Genomic DNA, 20,606 nt, shown 5'->3' with positions numbered 1-20,606 from the left:
ATCATCAAAAACCTGTAACTTATCTGTAAGTTGTTGTATGAACAAGTTTTCTATTGATTTAATCCGAATGCAGTTTGGATTAAACTTTTCTGTCAGAAAGTGAGGAAAACTAAAGTATTCAACTGTAAAGTCAGTCTTTTTTTCCCATGAAATATACAAACGGTGGGTTTTAAGCCTTTTAAACTGTCAAGTAAATTCCTCAATTGGTTGCAAAAATCCACCTGATGTTTCAGCTGCTGTTCTTTATGCTCCCTCATCTGTTTCTGATTCTCCGAATGGGTTGAACAAGCACATCAAGTCGCCAAAAATTAATCCAGGCCTCTGATTAAAAGCTCGATATGATTCAGACTTTAATTGCTTTCCACAGGTGTTGATGCATTTTTCTCTTTCCCTCCGCCGTCACTCCTGCTCGGAGAACGAGGTCGGCGTCATCCGCCGGCAGTAAATCAAACTCGGAGAGCAGAAAGCGGATACTTTTATCTATTTTGACCTGAAAAATGTCAAATCGGAAGTCATTTTCAGCCCAAATAGTCTAATGGAAATGGAAATGATAAAAGAAAAATACTCATCAGTCTGAAAAGAAAGAAAGAAAGAAAAAAGTCCAACTCTGTCACATACCAATTTTATCTGCCATCATATTTCTTTGTGATGGGGGAGCAGGGAATTAAGGATTGCATTAGAGTAAGCATATTAAAAGGATAAGAGCATCAGTACAAGCCCGACTGAATTATCCTGTGATGAGGAGAGAGAAGGGTAGAGGGAGCAGAGGGGGTGTAAAAAGGTGAAAAAATTATGTGTGTGTGTGCTTTTTATCATGAACAAAGGAAATTAGGTGAGAGACCTTGCTGTGGGCACTCATGGTCTGCTTTGGCGAACAGAACGGAGAAATAAGGAGGCAGCCAGAGATGGAAAGGCGGCGTAATTAAACTCTGGAAAACTGGACAGGCTAAATGAATGAAGGAGGAAAAGAAAAATTGAGTTAGAGGCAAAAGAGGGGGAGGTGGAGGGGGGGGGAAGGAGAGAGAGCAAGTGAGAGATCTGGGAGATTAAAACAAACAAGCCATCATCCATCCTGCCCTTCCGTCGTTGCTCGGCTCCACTTAAAGGTCGGCATGCTTTTCTTCCTCGGGTGTTGTCGGAAGGTAAAGGAACGGCGGCAACAGAGCGGGGAGGGGGAGGGAAGGAACAAAAAAAAAAATGGTTGGAGATTTATCTGTCCAGGCGAGAAAGAGTGGCAGCGGCGACGGCGCTTCAAAATTCTCCATCATCGCCACAGCGACCGGTCACCTGGCAACCGGGTACACAATGGCTGCCGTAGCCTTGGCAACAGCTTGGTCTCCGTCGGATGCGGCGAGACGGGGCTGGAGAGGCAGGTGGACAGATGGAGTGATATGGAGAGAAGTGTGAGATGGAGCGACGGAGGAAGAGGAGGAGGAGGGGGCAGGTGTAAACCGAGCGGATCACACCTCAACAGGTGCAGCCGGTCGGCCCAAATGTGAGCAGGGACATGATGAGAAATGCAACAAGCGACCGAACGGGAGGAGAGACCGCCACGACGCAGGGAGGACATGTTTTTATGTATGACATGTTTGTGTGAGAGGGTTTAAATGAAAGGCAAGAGCTGGCTCCCCTTTTTTCCGTTTTCCTTTTGTGCACACCTCGACTTTTTCTTCTATGGCTTTATTCCGGTTGGAGATGATCTCCCAGCCAGTCCGCATTTACATATGGAGCCCACATGGGCCGTAAAATGGGCTCCATATGGGATTGTCCACAGGTTAGATAATGGCCCCATTTTGAAGGCCTTTATAGGCTTAATGTAGGAAAACCGGGTAGAAGAGGGAGGCATGGATGTGTTGAGCAATTTGAACTGGTTTTAATGCCCATTAGAGACCAGGTAAAACTTCCATAAGGTGCTTAACTGGTTTTGCTGATATGGGTTTATTTATGAAACCCAAGTGGGGCCCATAAACGTAGCCCAGGGCTACTTAGCACTCATTAAGCCTGCTCAAAATCTTAAAAGGACCCACACTCAGATCATTTAGAGAGATTTAAAGTGTACTTGAAGTGGAGTTCTACGGAGTTCCTATCAGCTGTCAGTATCTTAAATGCAGCAGCAGGTGCTCAGTGGTTTCAGTTTACATAAAGAGGTAAAAGTTCAGCATGGAGAGTTTAATATTCGACTGGTTTCATGCATCTACCAGAAACATGCATGTTAGCATGAGATTTGTTTATCAGAGAATAGTCTGTTAAAGTGGACTCCGGACTATTTGTGGTTCAGTATTCGTAAAATCACCTATTTGTGGATTTTTCTGTTGAACTTAACTCCAAATTATTCATGGAAATTTCACATTTTCGCTGATTTTTTTTTTTTTTTTTTTGCAGCACATAGCTGAAATATTCAACAGGAAAATGCAACTTGGAGAGCTGAAATACAGAGGTGCAATGTGACCTGAGAGGAAGATGGCAACTTGTTACATTTACTTGAGTAAGTCTTTGTAAAATATGAACTTTTAGAAATTTTTTTTCTGTTTTATTGTTACTTGAGCATCCCTACTATTACTGGGGTACAATTTCTGGATACTCTCACCTATTTGGAGTAATATCATTCAATAAAAAAATGACATATTTTAACCAAAAAGGAAGAGAAAAACTGTCTGTTTACAAGCTTTGTTGATTTTATGCTATTTTCTATCTGAGCCTTTTGTGCCATATGGAGATCAAAACAGTATATATTGTCACTGGAAGTACTTTATCCTGCTCTAACATGCTATTTACACTGTGTAAATCTTTTGTTGAATAAAAAATGTGAAATTTTGAAGTACTAAGAGGGTTTCCTTTGTGCATACTAATGCATAATATGCTATATTTGGTGTTTGAACTATTGCAACAGGCAGTTATGAGTGTTTTAGAGGGTGTTTCAAGTATTCATGCAGTTTAACGCTTGGTTAGTTGGATCTTCTCATTTTTCTTGTGCTTTATCTGTAAGTTTGTTTTAACTGGATCTTTAAACCCGCCGACGTGGTACTTACTATGTCTTGTTTGCATTTGGGTCCAGTTCAAGCACAATTTATGACAGTCAGCTACACATTTATGAAACCAATTTTCTCTTTAGCTGCACCTCACAGGCTCCTATTGCGTCGTGAAGGCCACTGAAAAGAAGATAACTCATTTTTTATGTTCAGCAAACCAATCTGGGATTTGTTTGATGTTTGCGACATGATGTTTGTGGAAGTAGCCGTCTGAAGATTTAACCCTCTGGTCTTAAAAGTGTCCTTAGAAAATCAGCACCAGCTTAAATCATTGCTACAAAGCAATAGCAAAGGATCCACATCTTTCTATCAGAACTAATAAAGTCACCTTAAATTTCCTCACCAAACTGAGACGACTGCTGCCGGTAAGATACTGACTGCTGATAGGAGCCCTACAGAAGCCCACTTCACATGTTGTCTTTAAATAACTCCACTGACTAATGTATTCACCAGATTTTATTTTTGTCCACCGGATCAAAGTTGATGCTGATTATTAATACTGCAAAACTCCCACCCGTGCATTGGCACAAATTGCGAGGCAGCAAACCTAAAATAGCCAAGCAGGGAAGCATGAGTAAACCAGCGCTTCTGCCCACAAATACTCATTACGCAATACCTAAAATAGCGGTGGGGGGTTTCAATGACATTTTACATTTATTAGTTGACATTTCAGACTTCTTGAGGCCTCGGAGGCTCAAACTTTCCAGAAATGAACTCGTATGTGCATACAAGTGCTTGTATCAGTGTGTATCTTTCTGTGTGTGTGGGTGTGTGTGCGTGCGCGTGTGTGTGTACTGTAGCCAATAAGCCCATTAGCCCCAGGTTAAGTGATTTACAGCTTCGGCTTTAAGCCCCTCTTGCAATCTCATCCCCAACACCCCTGTCTATCTGCTCCTGCTATCTGCCTACTTTATCTAGCAGATTACACACACACACACACACGCACGCATGCACACACACCTGTCAGTCTGCAGACACTCTGCTTGATTCGAGCTCGTGGCGTACAAAAAGCAAACACAAGACGGGAAACGTCCTGATCACACGTATCGAGGATGTGTACACACACCTTTACGCGGCTCCTCATTAGATCGTGTTGTGCTCCTGGAGCCAAGCACAAAGGAGATGTTTCATCTGCTCTGTATGTTTGTTCTCATTGTGGATTCTCTTTGATACGAGCGTCCTCATCAATGCATCCAATAGCTCCACGTACAGTCTGGCTCTCTCTCTCTCTGTGTGTTTCGGGGAGGAACTGAAGGAGATGTACAATAGGCAGAAGAAGAGCGCGCACATGTGCACACGGTGAACCTAATAAACTTCACAGCTGCTCTCTCACACTGCCTCTTTTTACGAGCAGCGTCCAACCTCCAAGACAAAAGGAAACGGAGAAAGCAGTTCTAAAGATTGGATAAAAGCAGCCGAAGGAAGTACTAAATGATTGCTGCTCTCCTGCTCTTCAAACCTCTCCTCCTCCTCCTCCTCCTCCTTTTGGGTTTTTTATTCCCTTTTTCCCCCCCGAAAGAATAAAGGGAGAAACCAACAGCGGCAGCGACACAGACAGCGGCACGGGCATCGTCATAATGGGGTGGCCAAAGCGTTGCCACGACAACACAAGGGGAAGCAAGAAGAGGTAGAGTAGGTGGCAATAAAGGAAAAAAGGAAAACAAGATGGAGGTTGTTATTTACCTGTGGCTCTGCTGCCTCTTCGTCTCGCCGATGATAAATCGTGCCAGCCAGGCTGACTGTGGGGAAGTTAAAGCTACATTAAGCCACATCAGGGTTCATGAATCAATCAGAATTACAACCTAATTAAAATCAATCCGAGGAGTGAGCACCTCTCTTTTCCAGGAAACTATTTTTCTTTCCTTTTTCTCTCACAATGAAAAAAGATTTCTGGAGATTCAGAATTTAGAGAGGGATTGAAAATCCACCTGCCTTCCCACAGATCTCTGTTTTTTTAACGCTTCGATCTTTCATGTCAAACAAATGCTGTTGTCAAAAAATGATTTATTTTTTAAAGTGGAGGTGGGGGGGAAGTGATACAAGCAAATCTGGTGTACTACTTGGAGAGTTGTTCCTTAAACCTCCAAACTGGTCATGCAACAGGTGGAAACCTCTGCAGCCGAGTGTTTATGATGAGCGCTGCAGAGTTTCACATCACTGTGGAGGAACTTTGGCCCATTTTTCCCTGCAGTTGTTTTATAATTCAGCCACACTGGAGGTTTTCTTACAAAAACAGACTTTTTAAGGTCACGCCGTGGCCTCTCCATCCGCTCTGAGTCTGCGCTGTGGCCAGGCCACTCGTAGACGTTCATTTGTCTTTTGAGCCATTCAGAGGTGATTTGCTGGTGCGCTTTAAATCACCGTTCTGCTGCAGAAGTGCTCTTGAGCTCAAGGTCATGAACTGATGGCCTCGGCACATGATCAATGCACGGTCCTTCAGTTTGAAGCAACTGAGATAAAAAAAAACAACAAAAAAAACCACAGCTCTGTAATTAAATATGACATGACAGGTTATTGCATTCATCACGCTGCATGTATTCAAGAGTGTAGGATAAACTTTTAGCTCAGATTAAATAACTTGTTGATATGAAAGTGAGGCTTAAAGGAGAACTATTTATTTATTGTCACATTCAATTATGAAAAGGCTGCACATGTCAAACATGACTTTGATTTGAAATTGTCTTCTGTCTCTTTAAGAAGCATCTGCTCTTTCTAACATGTCACCTTCAGCACGTCATCACAGCAATGTTTCTCTGTTTACAGCAGCTCTTGAGAGCGTCGGACTGAGAAGCAGCACTGGTGATGAGCTCAGCAGATGCACAGCCCCACCAGGTGTTTGCTGACTGCTGCTGCCGCTAGTCTGGAGGAGCTGGTTGCGTCAGAGGGGAGCTCTGTGAGACACAGCTCTCAGGAGGTACTTTGTGGCAAATGGCTGCCAGGAGAGATGAAAAAATCAAAACAACACTCCAGGTATGTTTTTGATGAGGGGATAACATAACGTCACATAAAAAAACTGTTTATTTTAAATGTCTAATCTTTAAATGTTTCCTGGCGTAAACGTAAATGTGACCTGCAGCCCGATGGAACAAGTCGTAGTGATGCTGGAGAGAAAAGAAGTGGGATGTTGGCACTTTCTGACCCAACGTTATTCTGATTCATCGCTTCCCTTAAGCCCTAAATTAAAGGGCTGTTTCACAGGTTTATTAAAAGGAACATTTGGTTGCTCAGAATGTCTGAATTCTGCATAGAAATTCTTTAAAAATACACTCTGAGCTTCATTAAATCTAAATATGATGCGTAAATATGGTATGATTTAGTAAAAAAAAACATTTGTTACGTTACTAAAACAAAACCAAGTCTTTTCTGCACTCCTGAGCAGCTTTAGATGACTAACGGCCTCGGAGTTCATCACCATAAACAAAACAAAATATTCCCTCAAAAAAAACAAAAAAAAAATCTGGATTCCCCCCCCCCGCTGGCTGTTTTGGCTGAAGGTGAAAGCCAAGATTGCTTCACGTGTTGCAACCTGTTCCCTCTGCTGATTTATCTGACGATGATGTCAATCAGCAGGGTAACGTTGAAGTCAGGAGTGCCTGAGTCATTGCACCACTCGGTTGGCGGCGGCTGACAGGCGAGGTAAAAGTGGAGCAGCATCCAGCTCGACACAGGAGGAACGTCTTCAGCGCCGAGTTAGGAGTGTTGTCATATTTTAATAAGATCTTGTCAGGGACGATCGGCTCACAGCTATCATGAAACAACCAGAGTAAATAGACCAAAGGTGGATTTGAATGATGCCAATTTACCCAGCTTATCAAAGAGCAGCTTCACAACGGCAGACTGAGGCAGACGCACACGTTAGCTGCAGCTTCACTCCATAAATAGACGCTGCTAAAGTGTGCAGGAGTGACGCTGGGAAAACTTAACCAGTTTGCCGCATACGAGCAAACCCAAATGAAACACCGTTAGTCGGTTTGTAGGCGTGATGGAATAATGGAAATAAGAGCACAGAGAATACAAGGAAAGGTTCAGGAAATAACATTTTACAGATCCTTTCAGTGCTTTGGTACAGTAAACAATTAGAATAATGAATAATAAGGAAGGAGATGAAACTCATGACGGACATTTATATTTTATTATGTGCACATAACCCTGTGGCAGATCATTTTCACAACATTTTTGTCACCTTTTAACATGATATGTATCATGTAAAATGAAATCGAAAACAAAACAAACAAACAAAAAAAACCCTGCAGAAACCTGGTTGCAGAAGTGTGAAGGTCCTTAAATGAATACAGCGTTGAAGCACCTTTTGATTCCATTTCAGCATTCATTCTTCGTCAGGAGGAGTCTCTGAGCTTCCCACAACTTCACTTGGCGATATTTCCTCTCTGGAAATATTAGCAATATTGGAAAAGTGTGTTGGACGTCTCAGACTGTGAGGACATGTCTGATCCGCAGCCCTCTTTAGGAGACTCTTCTGATGTTCAGTCAGATTTAGTTTGAGTCCAAACCTTTCATTTCCTCTGCTGTAATGCTGAGAAATAAACCCCCATCTTTAAATCCTCAGCTTTCTAACAAAAAGTTGGACAATCTGGTCTCTGGACATAAACAATGGCTGAAAACGATAATCGTGAAACGATGAAAGAAGTGCATCACATCACAATCCCATCACTCATGGCCAAACAGAAGTTGCACTCATTGCTCCACAAAAGGCCATTACTGTTAGTTATGCTCATTTTTTTATTAGCTTTCTTCATGTTGCTATGACAATATCTTGTGATGACGCCGTCGGCTCTCCTTGCTGAAAAACTCTAAATTTGATCCACAGATAAATCCACTACTGTAAGCGGTTCAGTGCTGCGTGACGCCTGCGCTCTGCTGCGCATTCGGCTTGCTTTGGGTTGTCAACGCTCAAAAAGACGTGTCAGAAGTTAATTAGTGGAATGAATGACTGGTAAAAAAAAAAAAAATTATAAAAATAAAAAGGTGTTTAGCATCAATCCTTGCTATGTGAACGTAGCCTCCATAGAGAACGATTGTAAGTTCTATACTAGAAAGATAAAATAATCCCATGAGGAATCAGGAACCCAGTAGAGATGCATGGATACTACCTTTGTGTGGCTTGACCACACGAAGGTCCTCTGTTGGAAGCTGAATATTGGACCAAAGCGCTGCAATAGCCTCGTCGATGTCTGCACTGCAGTAGAGCTCAAAGGAAACCTGTTAAAGAAAATCAGAAAGAGTAGCGAGTCAAATTTCCGCGCCAGTGATGGAAAGAAACTGATAGCAATTACATCTAGTTATCGCTGCTGTTTGGGCTTTGAGAATTGGCTGCGCAAATAAAAATAAAAATAAAAAGCTGGGATAATGAAACACTCAAAGGTCCAGCAGCCATCCCTGCACTGGAAGTCACAGACACCAATTTCAGCCTGCGCTGTCCCGTTCCTTGTGGCTTATTCGCCAATAAGAAACCGCTGACATATAAAGTCAGAAATAAGCCTTTGGCTCAAGCTTTGGGCTTTAAAAACCCTGTCCTCTGACACAGAAAACAGGTTGCATCAGCTCACAGCTGTCCGAGGAAGGATTTAGATCCTTGCCAGCTTACACCGGGGGTAACTCACAGAGAGCATGTGGTGGACAGGACTTGTGTGTGCTTGCCTATTGTAAGTCTGTGCATGGATCAAATACCCTGGGCTGTGTTGACGGAAACAAACAGGAGATGAACACGGTGTCTGAATGTCAAGTCGAGCCTGTCAGAGGGTCAGAGCAGTCAATGATTGAGCTGCTGGAGTCAATGAAGGGAGGAGGAGGAGGAAGGAGACGCTGCGTTGGAGAGGGACGGTGTGGGTGTGCGGAAAGAAAGGAAGGGAAAGAATGAAGGAACGCAGGGAGGTGTAAACATTCTGCATGCATGCATGTTTGCCCTGGATTGGAGGAATGAGCCGTACGGGGAGCCGGGGAGTGAGACAGAAGGGAGTGCAAGAGGGAGGCAGATGGAGCTGGTTAAATCCTTGTCCTGAGTATTGTACCAGTTGCAGCGGAGAGGCAGAGACAATAGCTGAGCGGTCTCCCGTCGCTTCCATAAACAAGATAAATTGATGATACTCCCCCGCCCACTAACATCGACGGTTTGCTTTTATTGCCTTTCAAGAAGTGGGAATGGAAACCTTCTGAAGGAGAACAAAGAGAAGCCCTGGGATAAGCGCACCTCCTCCTCTCTCCGAGGGTTTCTCCAAGGCATCATGGATGAGTGGCAGCATTTGATGGCATTGTCTCATGTGAATAGTTTGGATTAGGAAAAAGTTATTTTCCGACTCTCGGTGCAGTGTTGCCGAGCCCAAAACTACAATAAATGTGATTCAATCAGTCAAGGTTTAAGAAATCGTTTCTTTACAAAAAAAAAATGATTTGAACATTTAGGTATGTCTACCATCACAGGACCTCTCTGAAGAAGTCTCAGGATGTTTCTCTCCTGTGGTTGACAGAGTAATGTGACAGAAATGTTTTAGAAACAACGTGACTGTTCAGATATCAACCAGTTAACAGAAAGGTTAAAGAATACCACAGCTTAGACAGTAAGTCACCCATTTCCTGAGACATACCCAGCCCCGCCTGTTCATGCATATGTTTTGTTGAACATGACTTCAAATTATTCTAGGAAAATTTACCCATTAGTGAATTTCCCAAAGAGAATATTTAAAATATTCAAAGGAAAAGCATCTTGATAAACTGAAATACCTAGCAGCAGCGCTAGATGACGCGCTGTTGGATTGGCTGCAATAGCATTTGCAGAGCAACCAATCTGGGAGCAGCATTTATTTTTCTCGCCACTGATTGGCTTTTTTCTCCCAAAAGCGGAGATAAGCAAGCCTCTCACCTTATGTGGACGGCTGCGTCTTTGGTAGGTTTGCAGCTGTGCGATGCTCTTTGCCTTTTTCAGATGATGGATTAAATTGTGATCCAAAAGACGATCAGGCTCGTTTTATAACCTAAACCCACTTTAAGCATCTCCACGGCGATCTTCATGATGTTCATTAATGTTCCTTAACAAACATCCAGACAAGTTGGATTCATACACATGGGTAGACTTTGTTGAATACACTTAAGGGTTTCGGAGGACTTGATTTAGGGGCATGAGAGTAAAGGGGTTGAATACAAATGTATGCCACGCTTTTCTTAAACTTCAAAACTGCACTACTTTTCTCGCCTGTCACTTTAATTCCCCTGAAGCTCCATTAGTTTGTGGCTGTAACTTGACAAACTGTGGAAGCAGGTGGAACTAATTTTGCAACGCATCCTGTCTGCAATAATGAAAAAATAAATAAATAAATAAATAAATAAAACATCCAAGAATGCGACTGAATTTCCATCCACCGCTCTGACTTTAAGATATGCTAATTCACACAAGACGTGATCTAGAAAAATTAGGCCCTCCAATATCTTTCATACATTAGTTGACATTTAGAAAGTGACATTTTCGCTGTGATAAATCCAAACAGCAAAAACATGTTTATTAGAGTTTGTCTCTGTCTCCTGTGGTATTTATTCGGAGCTTGTCTACTTGTTGACGCAGTGTTGTTAGCGGTGATCTATGCTGCCTTCACTGCAGTCAGTGATTTACTATGAGCTCTAACTCTGTCACAGGCAGGGCAGCAGAGGGGAGGAGGACAGGGGGGGCGGGGCGGGGGGGTCACATTAAATGGCTGTCTGACCACCATCCATCTACCCGCCCAATCAATGACGCCATTCAAACCAATGCTGTCCGCTGAATGCTGGCCCGTGTGTCATGTCGGGATGGAAATGATAAAGAATTCCTGGTTTGACCAGAGAGAGAGAGCGAGCCAAGCCGCTTTACAAACATTAACGCCACATTTGGAAGCCATCTGAATTGATTTAATACTTTAAAACATCTGCTGGACTAAAACAACAACAACACTGAGTTGATAATTAAAGCTGAATGCAGCAGCGATGGGTGGATGGATGGAAAGAGTGGATGAAACGCTGTCGTTCTGGTACTTTCAGAAAGCGTTTCTGCATTTTATAAGGAAAACACAAGTGTTTGCATTCATATGGAGACATTGCTTAATGTGTTTGATATGTTATTATTATATTTTATAACCTTCTTTTGTGTCTTTAATCGCCTGTTTGTCTCCAAACTTGTGTCGGTAACTGATGTAAATCTAAAACCAAACGGTTTGTTAGAAAAAAAACAAAGTTTGAAAAGCAGATCTAGACAACATGTCAATGAGATGTGACCATTTGTTAGTTTTACCTGCTCTATGCACTGTACAATGGCTGCTGTGTTTTGTTGTTGACCTACCCTTCAGAAACCACTTGCTGCATTCTTGTTGGTTGTGCTGGAGGCTTTACTACTGCTTTTCAAAGGTGTACGGTTGTAGAACTGCCCATCTGTTTGCAGCCATTTTCACCTGAGCGTAAACGTTGAAGTTGGGGGGGCGTGGCCAGAAGCAGCTTATTTGGATTTAAAGTTACAAGACGCCCTAAAAAAGCTCATTCTGCAAGGAGCTCAAAACAGGCAAAACTGACCAGACTGAAAAATCACTGTCTAAGAATTATTTTATTCAAGGAATGTAATGAACATGTTTTTTTTATAGTACATAGATCTATCCTTATTTATTTAAAAAAAAGTATAATAGGGATAATGTGTAAAACTGTATAGAGTGGACAGAAATAAAAATAGATTCCGGTCTGTGCTGGAATGACTCCACCGCAAAAAACTTGAATGCATTTGAAAAAGAAAACTTTGGAGCAAAAAATCCAGATATACACCTGCACTGTTATTTAATTAAAAGTTTCTTAGTGAATGTGACATGTTTTGTTTTGTTTTTTTGTGGCCATCAACCAGCCTCTAGTCTAGAATAATTCTGACGTAAGCTCTGACCACGTCTTTTTGACAGAATTGGCAGACCTCACTGAAACGGGGTTTGGCTATTGGCAGAGACCAAGCTTCCAAGCACAGTCCACAATTTTCCAATAATGCTGAGGTCATGGCTGCTTTTGAAACGTAATGCCAGCCTGGTTTATCTATTTCCAAAACAGACTGTTTTGGATGATTTTCCCATCAGAGCACCCAATTGTGTCCATGTTTTAACCATCTGTTTGGGAGGAACTCCTACTTTGCTGTCATTTCATTCCTCTTGTGGAGTCATTGGTGTGTGGAAACAATAATTGTGGCGTGATAGCTCTAACCATAACACATGTATCCAGAAGGTTCTCGGTATCTGTGGGTACTTGGAAATACCGGTGGAGCTTGAAGGTGCTGATTTCGAAGCAGCGGCTTCTTGAATCGCCGGGGGGACAGTGATACTGCTGTTGTTCTAGTATCGTCAAACCCTGAGACTCTGCGGCTCCTTGATTATTTCTGAACATCAGAACCAATTCCCCCTGCATGTATGAGTCACAGTTTCAAATATATGACGGAAACTTGGACGGAACCGGTTGCTCCGTTGGGGCTATGATCCCAAATACACATCAAAGCGTCTGGGATGGCCCTGACTTCAACCCTGTTAGAGACGACGCTTGAAGGATGGGTTCAACCCAGGAAACAGGCCCGTTTCAGCAAAGAGCACACAAAGACAAGGACTGTTCACGTCTAAAAAAAAACAGTAGACTAAAAATGATACATTAAAAACACCTTTCTGACTTAGAAATACACACCGACCGCAGCATTTACACGACCCATGCGGAGTCAGACGCCTTTAAAATGCTTCCCTCATCTCGTATTCCCTCTACAGTGACTTCTAACTTTTGTCAAGTCTAACTCAGGTTTGCAGCCTTGATGTCCTTGTGTCAGAAATGAATCCTTCTCTTCAGATTTGTGCGTCTGGTGGAGAAGCGCATGCCCAGAATTCCTAACAAATAATCTATTGGTGCGGAGACGGCCCAGCGGGGGGGGAAGCCACTCGCATTCATTGAAATAACCGGTGGAGGTCTGAGCCGGGCTCATATAGGAGACATAAGCAGGCAGCTGATGAATGAGTCTGCGGTTTAATGAAGTGTGTTTGCTACAGGGGAGATCAGTGGTTAAGGGACAGAAATCCCTTGACGATTTGCAGCGATCACAGAGGGACAGACGAGGGCGGGGGCGGAGATTTAAAACCAGAAGTGGTGAAAAATAATGAAAGGAAACCAAAATGGGGTCATTCGTTTCGTCCGCGATGCCTAAAATAAATATAATATTTGAAGGCCATTAAAGTCCCGCAGATGCATGGATGAACACCCGGCTCCGTCCGCTGAAGCTCTCGTTTTTAGTTTATAGCCGGTCAGTTTGAGAGTTTTTCTTCACAAGGTCGTTTTCATAAACATTTCGTTCTCGCGCGACCATTAACTTCCCACAATGCAATAAATCAAACACACACACACACACACACACACACACACACACACACACACACACACACACACACACACACACACACACACACACACACACACACACATCCATCACTCCGGGTGAGTCAGACTGACAAATCACGCCTCCAACTGCAGGTCATTTTCATTAATGCAGCCACATCATGTTTTTAACTGTGACGAATGAAGAAACAAAGGGCTGACAAAACAAAGCAGCACGTTTGAAAAACTTTGTTTTTGAAATTAAGCTTGTATTTCGCACACAGTCTTGGTGAAAAAAAAAAAAAAAAAAAAGACGAAAAAGGAAAAAAAAAAAATGTTCCCCTAATGAAAGTCTGCATTTTTAAACAGATGGTGTTTCTATGGTATTATACCATATAATATAAGTCTAGAAATGCATGAAAAACTGCAGAAAATATTTCAAATTGTTCCTGTAAAGTTTAATGAAGAATAAAGAAACACACTCACATTTATTCCCATCTAACATGACTGAAATCGCACCAGTTATACCTCAGATCCATAAAGCAGCCCATTGACCGCAGCGGCGTGTTGCCCGGGTGACGGTTTAAAGAGATCCACTGTATGGAAAACCTTCTGCAACTGGAAAACTTTTCAAAGCCAACGTTAAAATTCTCTTATCTGGCAAATGAACCCAAAGTCGGATGGCTAAAGAACGGACTGTTATAATCCTTTGGTGTTTTGGTTTTGGATAATATTCAGCTCATTTATCTCTATTCATTACTGCAGAAAAAATATTGTCATATTAGTTTGTTCTTGTGCTCAGTTCTTTGTGCATTTTGATTTATTATTCCCTCTGATTTGATCTGGTTGCTTTATTATTTTCCACCCCTGCCTTGGTATTTAAGCTCCAGAGTTTTTCATTGTTCGTTGCTGTTTTCTTCTGTTACTCTGCCTTATTCTTTGCCCAAACTCAACCTTCTGTTCATCTTGTTCTGGTTTTTAAAGTTTTCAGTTTTAATGTGACGTCATTCCAAGTTCCTTTCTGCGTTTTGTTCCTGCAAACCGTTGACAAAAGACCAGACTAGAGCGAATCAAACGGAATATGGATTAAGATCGGGACTTCCGGAATGATGTTGTTTGGACAGATGAGTTGAGGATTACATTTTTAGGACATGCTTGGTGATGTTTTCAGACAAAATGCAGGATCTTTGGAAATTACCCTCAAGTGTAAGGCATGGATGTGGCGGCATCGTGAATTATCCGTACGAAATACATAAGGTGCAGCAGAAACAAACCCAGCAGCATGGAGAAGGTTCAAAACACCTCAATAAATCCACAGACCGAACTCAAATTCACAACACGCATCTTTACATTTTTATTTGTGAAAAGTGCATCCTTTCGGTCAAGCATCCTCATCTATCAGATACAATTCAAGTAAAAGCTGTTCAAGTCTGTAAAGCTTCGAGGCGTCGGATGCTTCTGCGAGGGCAGAGAGGTTTGAAAAATCAAAAGCATCCAAGACGTTTCTCTGCGTGACGCTAAACGGCCGATTAAATCATCAACCAGAGAGACCTGTCAGGGTAGATTCAGACATGTGCCGGCCAATCATGTGACCTCTTACTGGAATATATTTGAATGCACTCGAGCAGACATTTATGAGGCCAAATAGGGGTTGGATTGTGGCTCTGATGAGGTCCATCAGCACATGTTAGCAATCTGCATTCAGGCACAATGCTTACTGATTACTAATCAGAGGCGTCAGGCAACAGGCAGCCAGCAGCTCGGGCTATCACGACGACAAACACTGTGATTGCAAGCGAAGGAAGGAAGGAGAGCGAGCACAACACACATAACCTATGAGTTTGTGCGCGGCGGGAAAAAAAAAAGAAGCATGCACACACTCCCGGTCGCCCTTTCTCTCGGCGCTCGAACGGTCCCAGAAGTGCAGACGCAGCGGTGCAGACCTTTAACGGGCTCCAATCAGCGGCAGTGCCACGCAGAGATGAGAGGACCACACCTCGCTCTGAAAACAACCGAAATCAGTTTAAGGACACGCATTACCACTGGCCTTCCATGTCTGCCTCACCACCTTCCTCCCCCCTTTTCATTTTCATCCCCTACTCCACCTTTTTTTTTTTTTTTTTTTAGTTTTCACCGTGCACCACCTGAGCTCTTCAAGGTTGCTGCCACAATTTAGGTCATTCAGAACTCGGCCCCGTTTTCTCCGACGCACTCCCCCCCCCACCGTATTACCTGACACTGCCAGGTGGGAGTGACTCCATTACCGAGTTGAACTTTGACCCCCTGCTTGGCCAGAAAAGAGAGAGGCTGTGTGTGTGGGAGAGAGAAGGTGAGCAACTGAAATGAGGCCAGTCTAAATGTTGGTGTGCCAATGAGCCAACACTTTTCTTGAAATGTATGTGTGCGCGCGTGTGTGGGCGTGTGTGTGTGTGTGTGTGTGTCTCTAATGACACCTCTGGCCATTATTAAGTCCACTTTATTCTCTGGTCTCTGGCATATTTTCCACTCTCCATATGTTCATATTTTTCTCTGGAGCTCGGCTCCATAACAAAGCTCACCAAGCATCTGATTAGTGTTCAAGAAATCCAGGAGCGGTTCTAACTTTGGGACCCGGCTTACGTAAACTTTAAAGCCCACGCACTAAGACAGTGGACAGAGCAGCAATCTGAGCAAGAAAAACAACATTTTAAAACGGAAAGGGGAGAAGCTGTGGAGTCATCATAGGCATTTATGTAATATTAATTTTTGCACCCTCATTGATTTATTTGAACCTTTCATTTCCAAGGAGAGCTAATCTGAAAATAATAAACCCTAACAGTGAGAAAAACAGGCCCATAAAACAAATTCCTCCAGGTAAAAGCCGATTATTCTGCTGTTGAATCTTGTTTTGTGCTTCTGGTGCCTCAAGCTGCAGCTTTACTTGTAATGAGCCATAGCACTGTTTCTAGGACTGCATTCACACCGGCCATGTTGGTCCGCTTTAATCAAACTCCAATTTGTTTTCCTAGGAAGTCCAGGTCATTTGGGGTAATATGTATTCGACCTCTGATCCGTCTATTGGTTTGATTAGAGATAACTCTGGTGCTCTTTGAATGTTTATGTATTGATAACCAAGCGAACCAGAAACCGCTGCTAAAGCAGGAAGCGGACTATAGTGAGGAGCATTCTGGGTAAATACAACCAAAACAAACATGTGAGCCTAGTGCTGGCTGAAGAAACGGCTCGTGATCTTTTACCAAAGACAAAACTGAAATCCTACAACCGCTAAAATCTGATGCCACTCTATTTTTACTCACATTTCATGGATATAAGGACTTTAACTGTGTGTTCAGATTCTTGATATCATTTCGGTCACAGAGTCATTTCCTCCGTTTGACTGATCGGGAGGATCAATCGTTACGCGGTCGATATGTCTTCTGTCTTTAAACTCAAATTAACCGTAGCAGCAAACGGCTTCAATAGCACTGTGAGTCAATAGCACTGTGAGCTGTTTGGCATCAGCAGGGAAGGTTGTTTATTATGCATCTCATGCTCTCAACAATGTTGCTCAACATGGCTTTTAATTTTATGGAACGATTGATAATAAACTGTAGTCGTCTATCAGTCCACATTTGTATGTTATAGATTGGATCTGAGTCAATCCATCGCTAAGGTTTCATCTCACACCTGCATCCCGTTAGCTAATCAGTCCAAGTCTTTTGTTCAGCTTTCAGTATTTAAACCCTTCTCCTGGTTCCTCCTGTTAAATCCTGACTGGTCTCCATGTTTTGTTTTTGTTGTTGTTGTTAGTTTTTTCATTCTTTATTAACTTTTAAATCTCAGCCTGCTGCATTTGGGTCCAACATCCACACACGTCATGACATAGAGGGACCGTGTCAATATCAGCAAATTCAAGGATGACAGAAATTGTTCCTGGACAAACCAAACAAAATGAAGGAAATCAACTTTATGGTCTGCCAAGGCAAACAGTTGGGCCACAATGAAAAGATATGATGGGAGGAGTTAAGGCTAGCCTTTCAGAAACGGCTAAGCCAAGCAAGGTGGTGGCAGCATTGTGCTGTGGTAATGTTTCTTTGCTCAAAACCGACAGCTGGATGATCTTAACTTGGACAGAATTGGGCGATCCAACAGGAAAATGATGCGAAAAGCAAAATTGGGTTTGGAGTTGATTAACAGGGTGACGCCTAGCAACTGGAATCACCTCCCTAATGCCCTGATGTCAACTCTGTGTAAAATCTGTGGACTATGACTCATATCCAGATCTGTAAAAAGGAAACCATTAAAATTAAATTACTTCTACCAATTCTGCCAAAAGGAATGGTTGAATATATTACTAGCATTATGATAAAGGCTTGCTAATCACTAGAAAAGGGGGGTGACGTCCTCAGGGTGCAACTTGGAAACCAACATTCAACATCATGTTAATGGAGGTGTATGAATATATTTTAGCCTCTTTTTTTTTACCCTTTACAAGAGAAAATCTCCAAGATGAACCCAAATGTTTAAGTAAAGTGAAATAAATTCATGACCTCCATGCACACAGCTGGCTGATGTTTCTGCATGGTGAGCATTTACAGTATTATACAGGAGAAGTTTGGCATTTTGAATCAAAACTTTTCTGTCGAGGCAACAAATTAGTTCCTTTAATCAGTGTTTGGTAATAAACCTCGTAATGATTTGTTCCTGGAGGATCATGATGTCAATTTGAACTTTTTCGCAAAAAAACACAGTAATTTTTTTTTCTTTTATTAAGGGCCTAATTAGAAGAGTAGAAATAATGAAGGTGCCACCGATGTTTGATCTATAAGAAAAACTCACAGGTGGTTGTGACCGGTATGAAACACAACGGATCGGAGAGAAACAAAACGCAGCACACTTCTGACAGTTTCCTATAATTACGCGTCGTGACCTCAAACCTCACACGGGTTTTCACAAAAACAGCAAAACTGGGTTTATTAAAGTCTCCAAACCGCCCCTGTAATTATGTGAACACATTAATCAGAGGAACTGAAGCAGGGCCGTGCAGAGACCACTAAAGGGGCAGGTGCTCAGCAACAAAAAAAGGGCCCATCTTACCGCATTCTAGGACAGAATATGAACAAAGCCTCTCAACTTTCAGAATTTAATAAACAATGATAAATTACAAAAATGTGACATGTACAATCAAAGCTAACGAACATCTCCATATAGAGCATACAAATACTGTATACATATGTAAGATATTTTATTAGTAATTTCTTTCTGCAGGTCTATTTTGTTATAAGAAAGTATTGCAATATTCAAACCTGCAATTTAGCAAGATATGTAAATCAGAGCTGGACCACCAGACATATTTAGTCTTTACAGAATTACATTATTAAAAATATAAACAAGGGCACAATGCAACCTTTTAGTGGACTGTAATCTATAAAAAAAAAGATCTGCCTGTTTGCTGCAGTGGAGATGAAGACGGTCCATTCAGGAAAGCAGAGCTGCATCAAACTTTAACGTGGAACTGCAGAAAAAAACAAAAGCAAATATTTAATTGTTAATGCATGTCACCATGAGAAAAGCCTACTGAGTTTTTACAACACAACAAAAGATTTCTGATGTGTGCAAATAAATGTTTATGTTTGGTAAAAATGAGTTAATTAATTTTAAAAAGTCTTTTAAACAAAACCTTTTTTTTTAAAGGAATCTAGCTAACTATGAATATGGTTGTCACCCGAGTTCTGAGTTTATTATATGAATCGCAAACAATATATTAAAAATTAATTAATATGCTGAAGTGGACCTCGGTGAACTTGAGTTTGACACCCCTGGTCTATTGTTTACATTTCCGCACCGTACAGAACAAATGTCGTTTACAACCCATCAACTATGGAGCGGCAGCACCATTTCTTAGGGATCATTCTTTATTCTTTTTTCTTATGCTAACATGTAAAATTATTAAACCAAAAGTATTTTTGGTTTAATAGCAATAGCGCTTGTCCAAGCAGGCAAAATTTCTTTAAAAAGAGCAGCAGCAAATGTTTGTAAGTTACATTTAATTTTATTTTTAGGATATTTTTAAGTCAAGTATGATTCAAAATTTTAAATGATGAAAAATTCTTAAATTAATGTTTGTAATATACCATTGTCAATCCAAACTTAATATTTAAAGATTAAAATCCCTGTTTTAATCCAAAGCCTCCTGAAATATACCCTTCTGAAGTTCGTCATGGCGCCTTGAATGATTCAGTGATGCAGTTGCAAAGGGTTAATAGTTTAAGTCATGCAGAACTGATTTGACCGTTTCCATAGCAACCATCAGAAGCAAGACATTCCCCCAGAACTACAGTGAGCTCATTGTCTATGACCTCATCATCTATGACATAGATCAAAGAACATCTGAGGTTATGAATGCTTGAATCTCAAAACAGGAGGTCATATCCAAGAATCTCTTTGACTTATAGCTCTGCGTGTTTTTGTGATTTTAGAATGGCACAGGTTGTAGCAACCGTGTTCTTTCCTTTGACTTTTGGTGCTGGGTATTTGATTACCACCGGAGTGAGGAAAATCTTTAATAAGATTCTTCCAGGAGTGACTTTTGATATTAGTAGCCACAGGGATGAGTCAATTGAATATGATGAGTTCGATGCTTATCTCTTCAACCCTTCCCCGACAGCCAAGCTAACTTCCCCGGCTGGGGAAGTTTGCAGAGCAGAGGTTGTTGGATTTGAATCCTCAACCTCTGCTCTGACAGAAGCAACGCTGGAAGACCGGTCCCTGGAGAGGGCAGTCGTAGGGGAAGATTKGGACAATCTTCCACAAACGTCCTCGGCTGAGGACGTTTGCCCTAAAAAGAGACCGGACTTTGAAACGTTGACTCCTGTCCTGGCCAAAAGGGCAAAGGATGAAGATATTTACGGCATTCGAGCTCCAAATAAATCCAAATACGCCGCATGCCCAACTTGCGAAGACAGGGCTAAGTACAACCCACACCTTTTGGATGATGATGATAATTGCTGCTCAATTTCTTAACTCAATAAATTGAGCAAGATTTAGTCGTCGTCCCCGTGTTAAATTTGAGGCGGACTGATTTAAAAATAGGATGCCGGATTTAGCTTCGGGGCTGCACAGTGGCACAGTTGCTAGAACTGTTGCCCTGCAGCAAGAAGGTTGTGGGTTCGATTCACGGCCCTTGTCTTTCTGCATGTTCTCCCAGTGCATGGTGGGTTTTCTCCGGGTACTCCGGTTTCTCCC

General features: G+C 42.0%; 1 protein-coding gene across 1 annotated transcript in view; it reads left to right on the top strand.

Moving 5' to 3' along the window:
- Window positions 1-879: 879 nt before the first annotated feature.
- Window positions 880-20,606, top strand: part of serpinh2 (serine (or cysteine) peptidase inhibitor, clade H, member 2) — a 114,977-nt gene continuing 95,250 nt past the window's right edge. The window contains 2 exon segments of the mRNA XM_017310475.1: window positions 880-2,485; window positions 5,793-5,999. Of these exon segments, the coding sequence (XP_017165964.1) occupies window positions 5,845-5,999 (155 nt within the window). The 5' untranslated portion in view covers window positions 880-2,485; window positions 5,793-5,844.

This window comes from Poecilia reticulata, linkage group LG18, assembly GCF_000633615.1.
Source record: "Poecilia reticulata strain Guanapo linkage group LG18, Guppy_female_1.0+MT, whole genome shotgun sequence".
Lineage (NCBI taxonomy): Eukaryota > Metazoa > Chordata > Actinopteri > Cyprinodontiformes > Poeciliidae > Poecilia > Poecilia reticulata.
The sequence above is the reverse complement of the archived record's forward strand: the minus strand, read 5'-3'. Positions and strand labels throughout refer to the sequence as shown.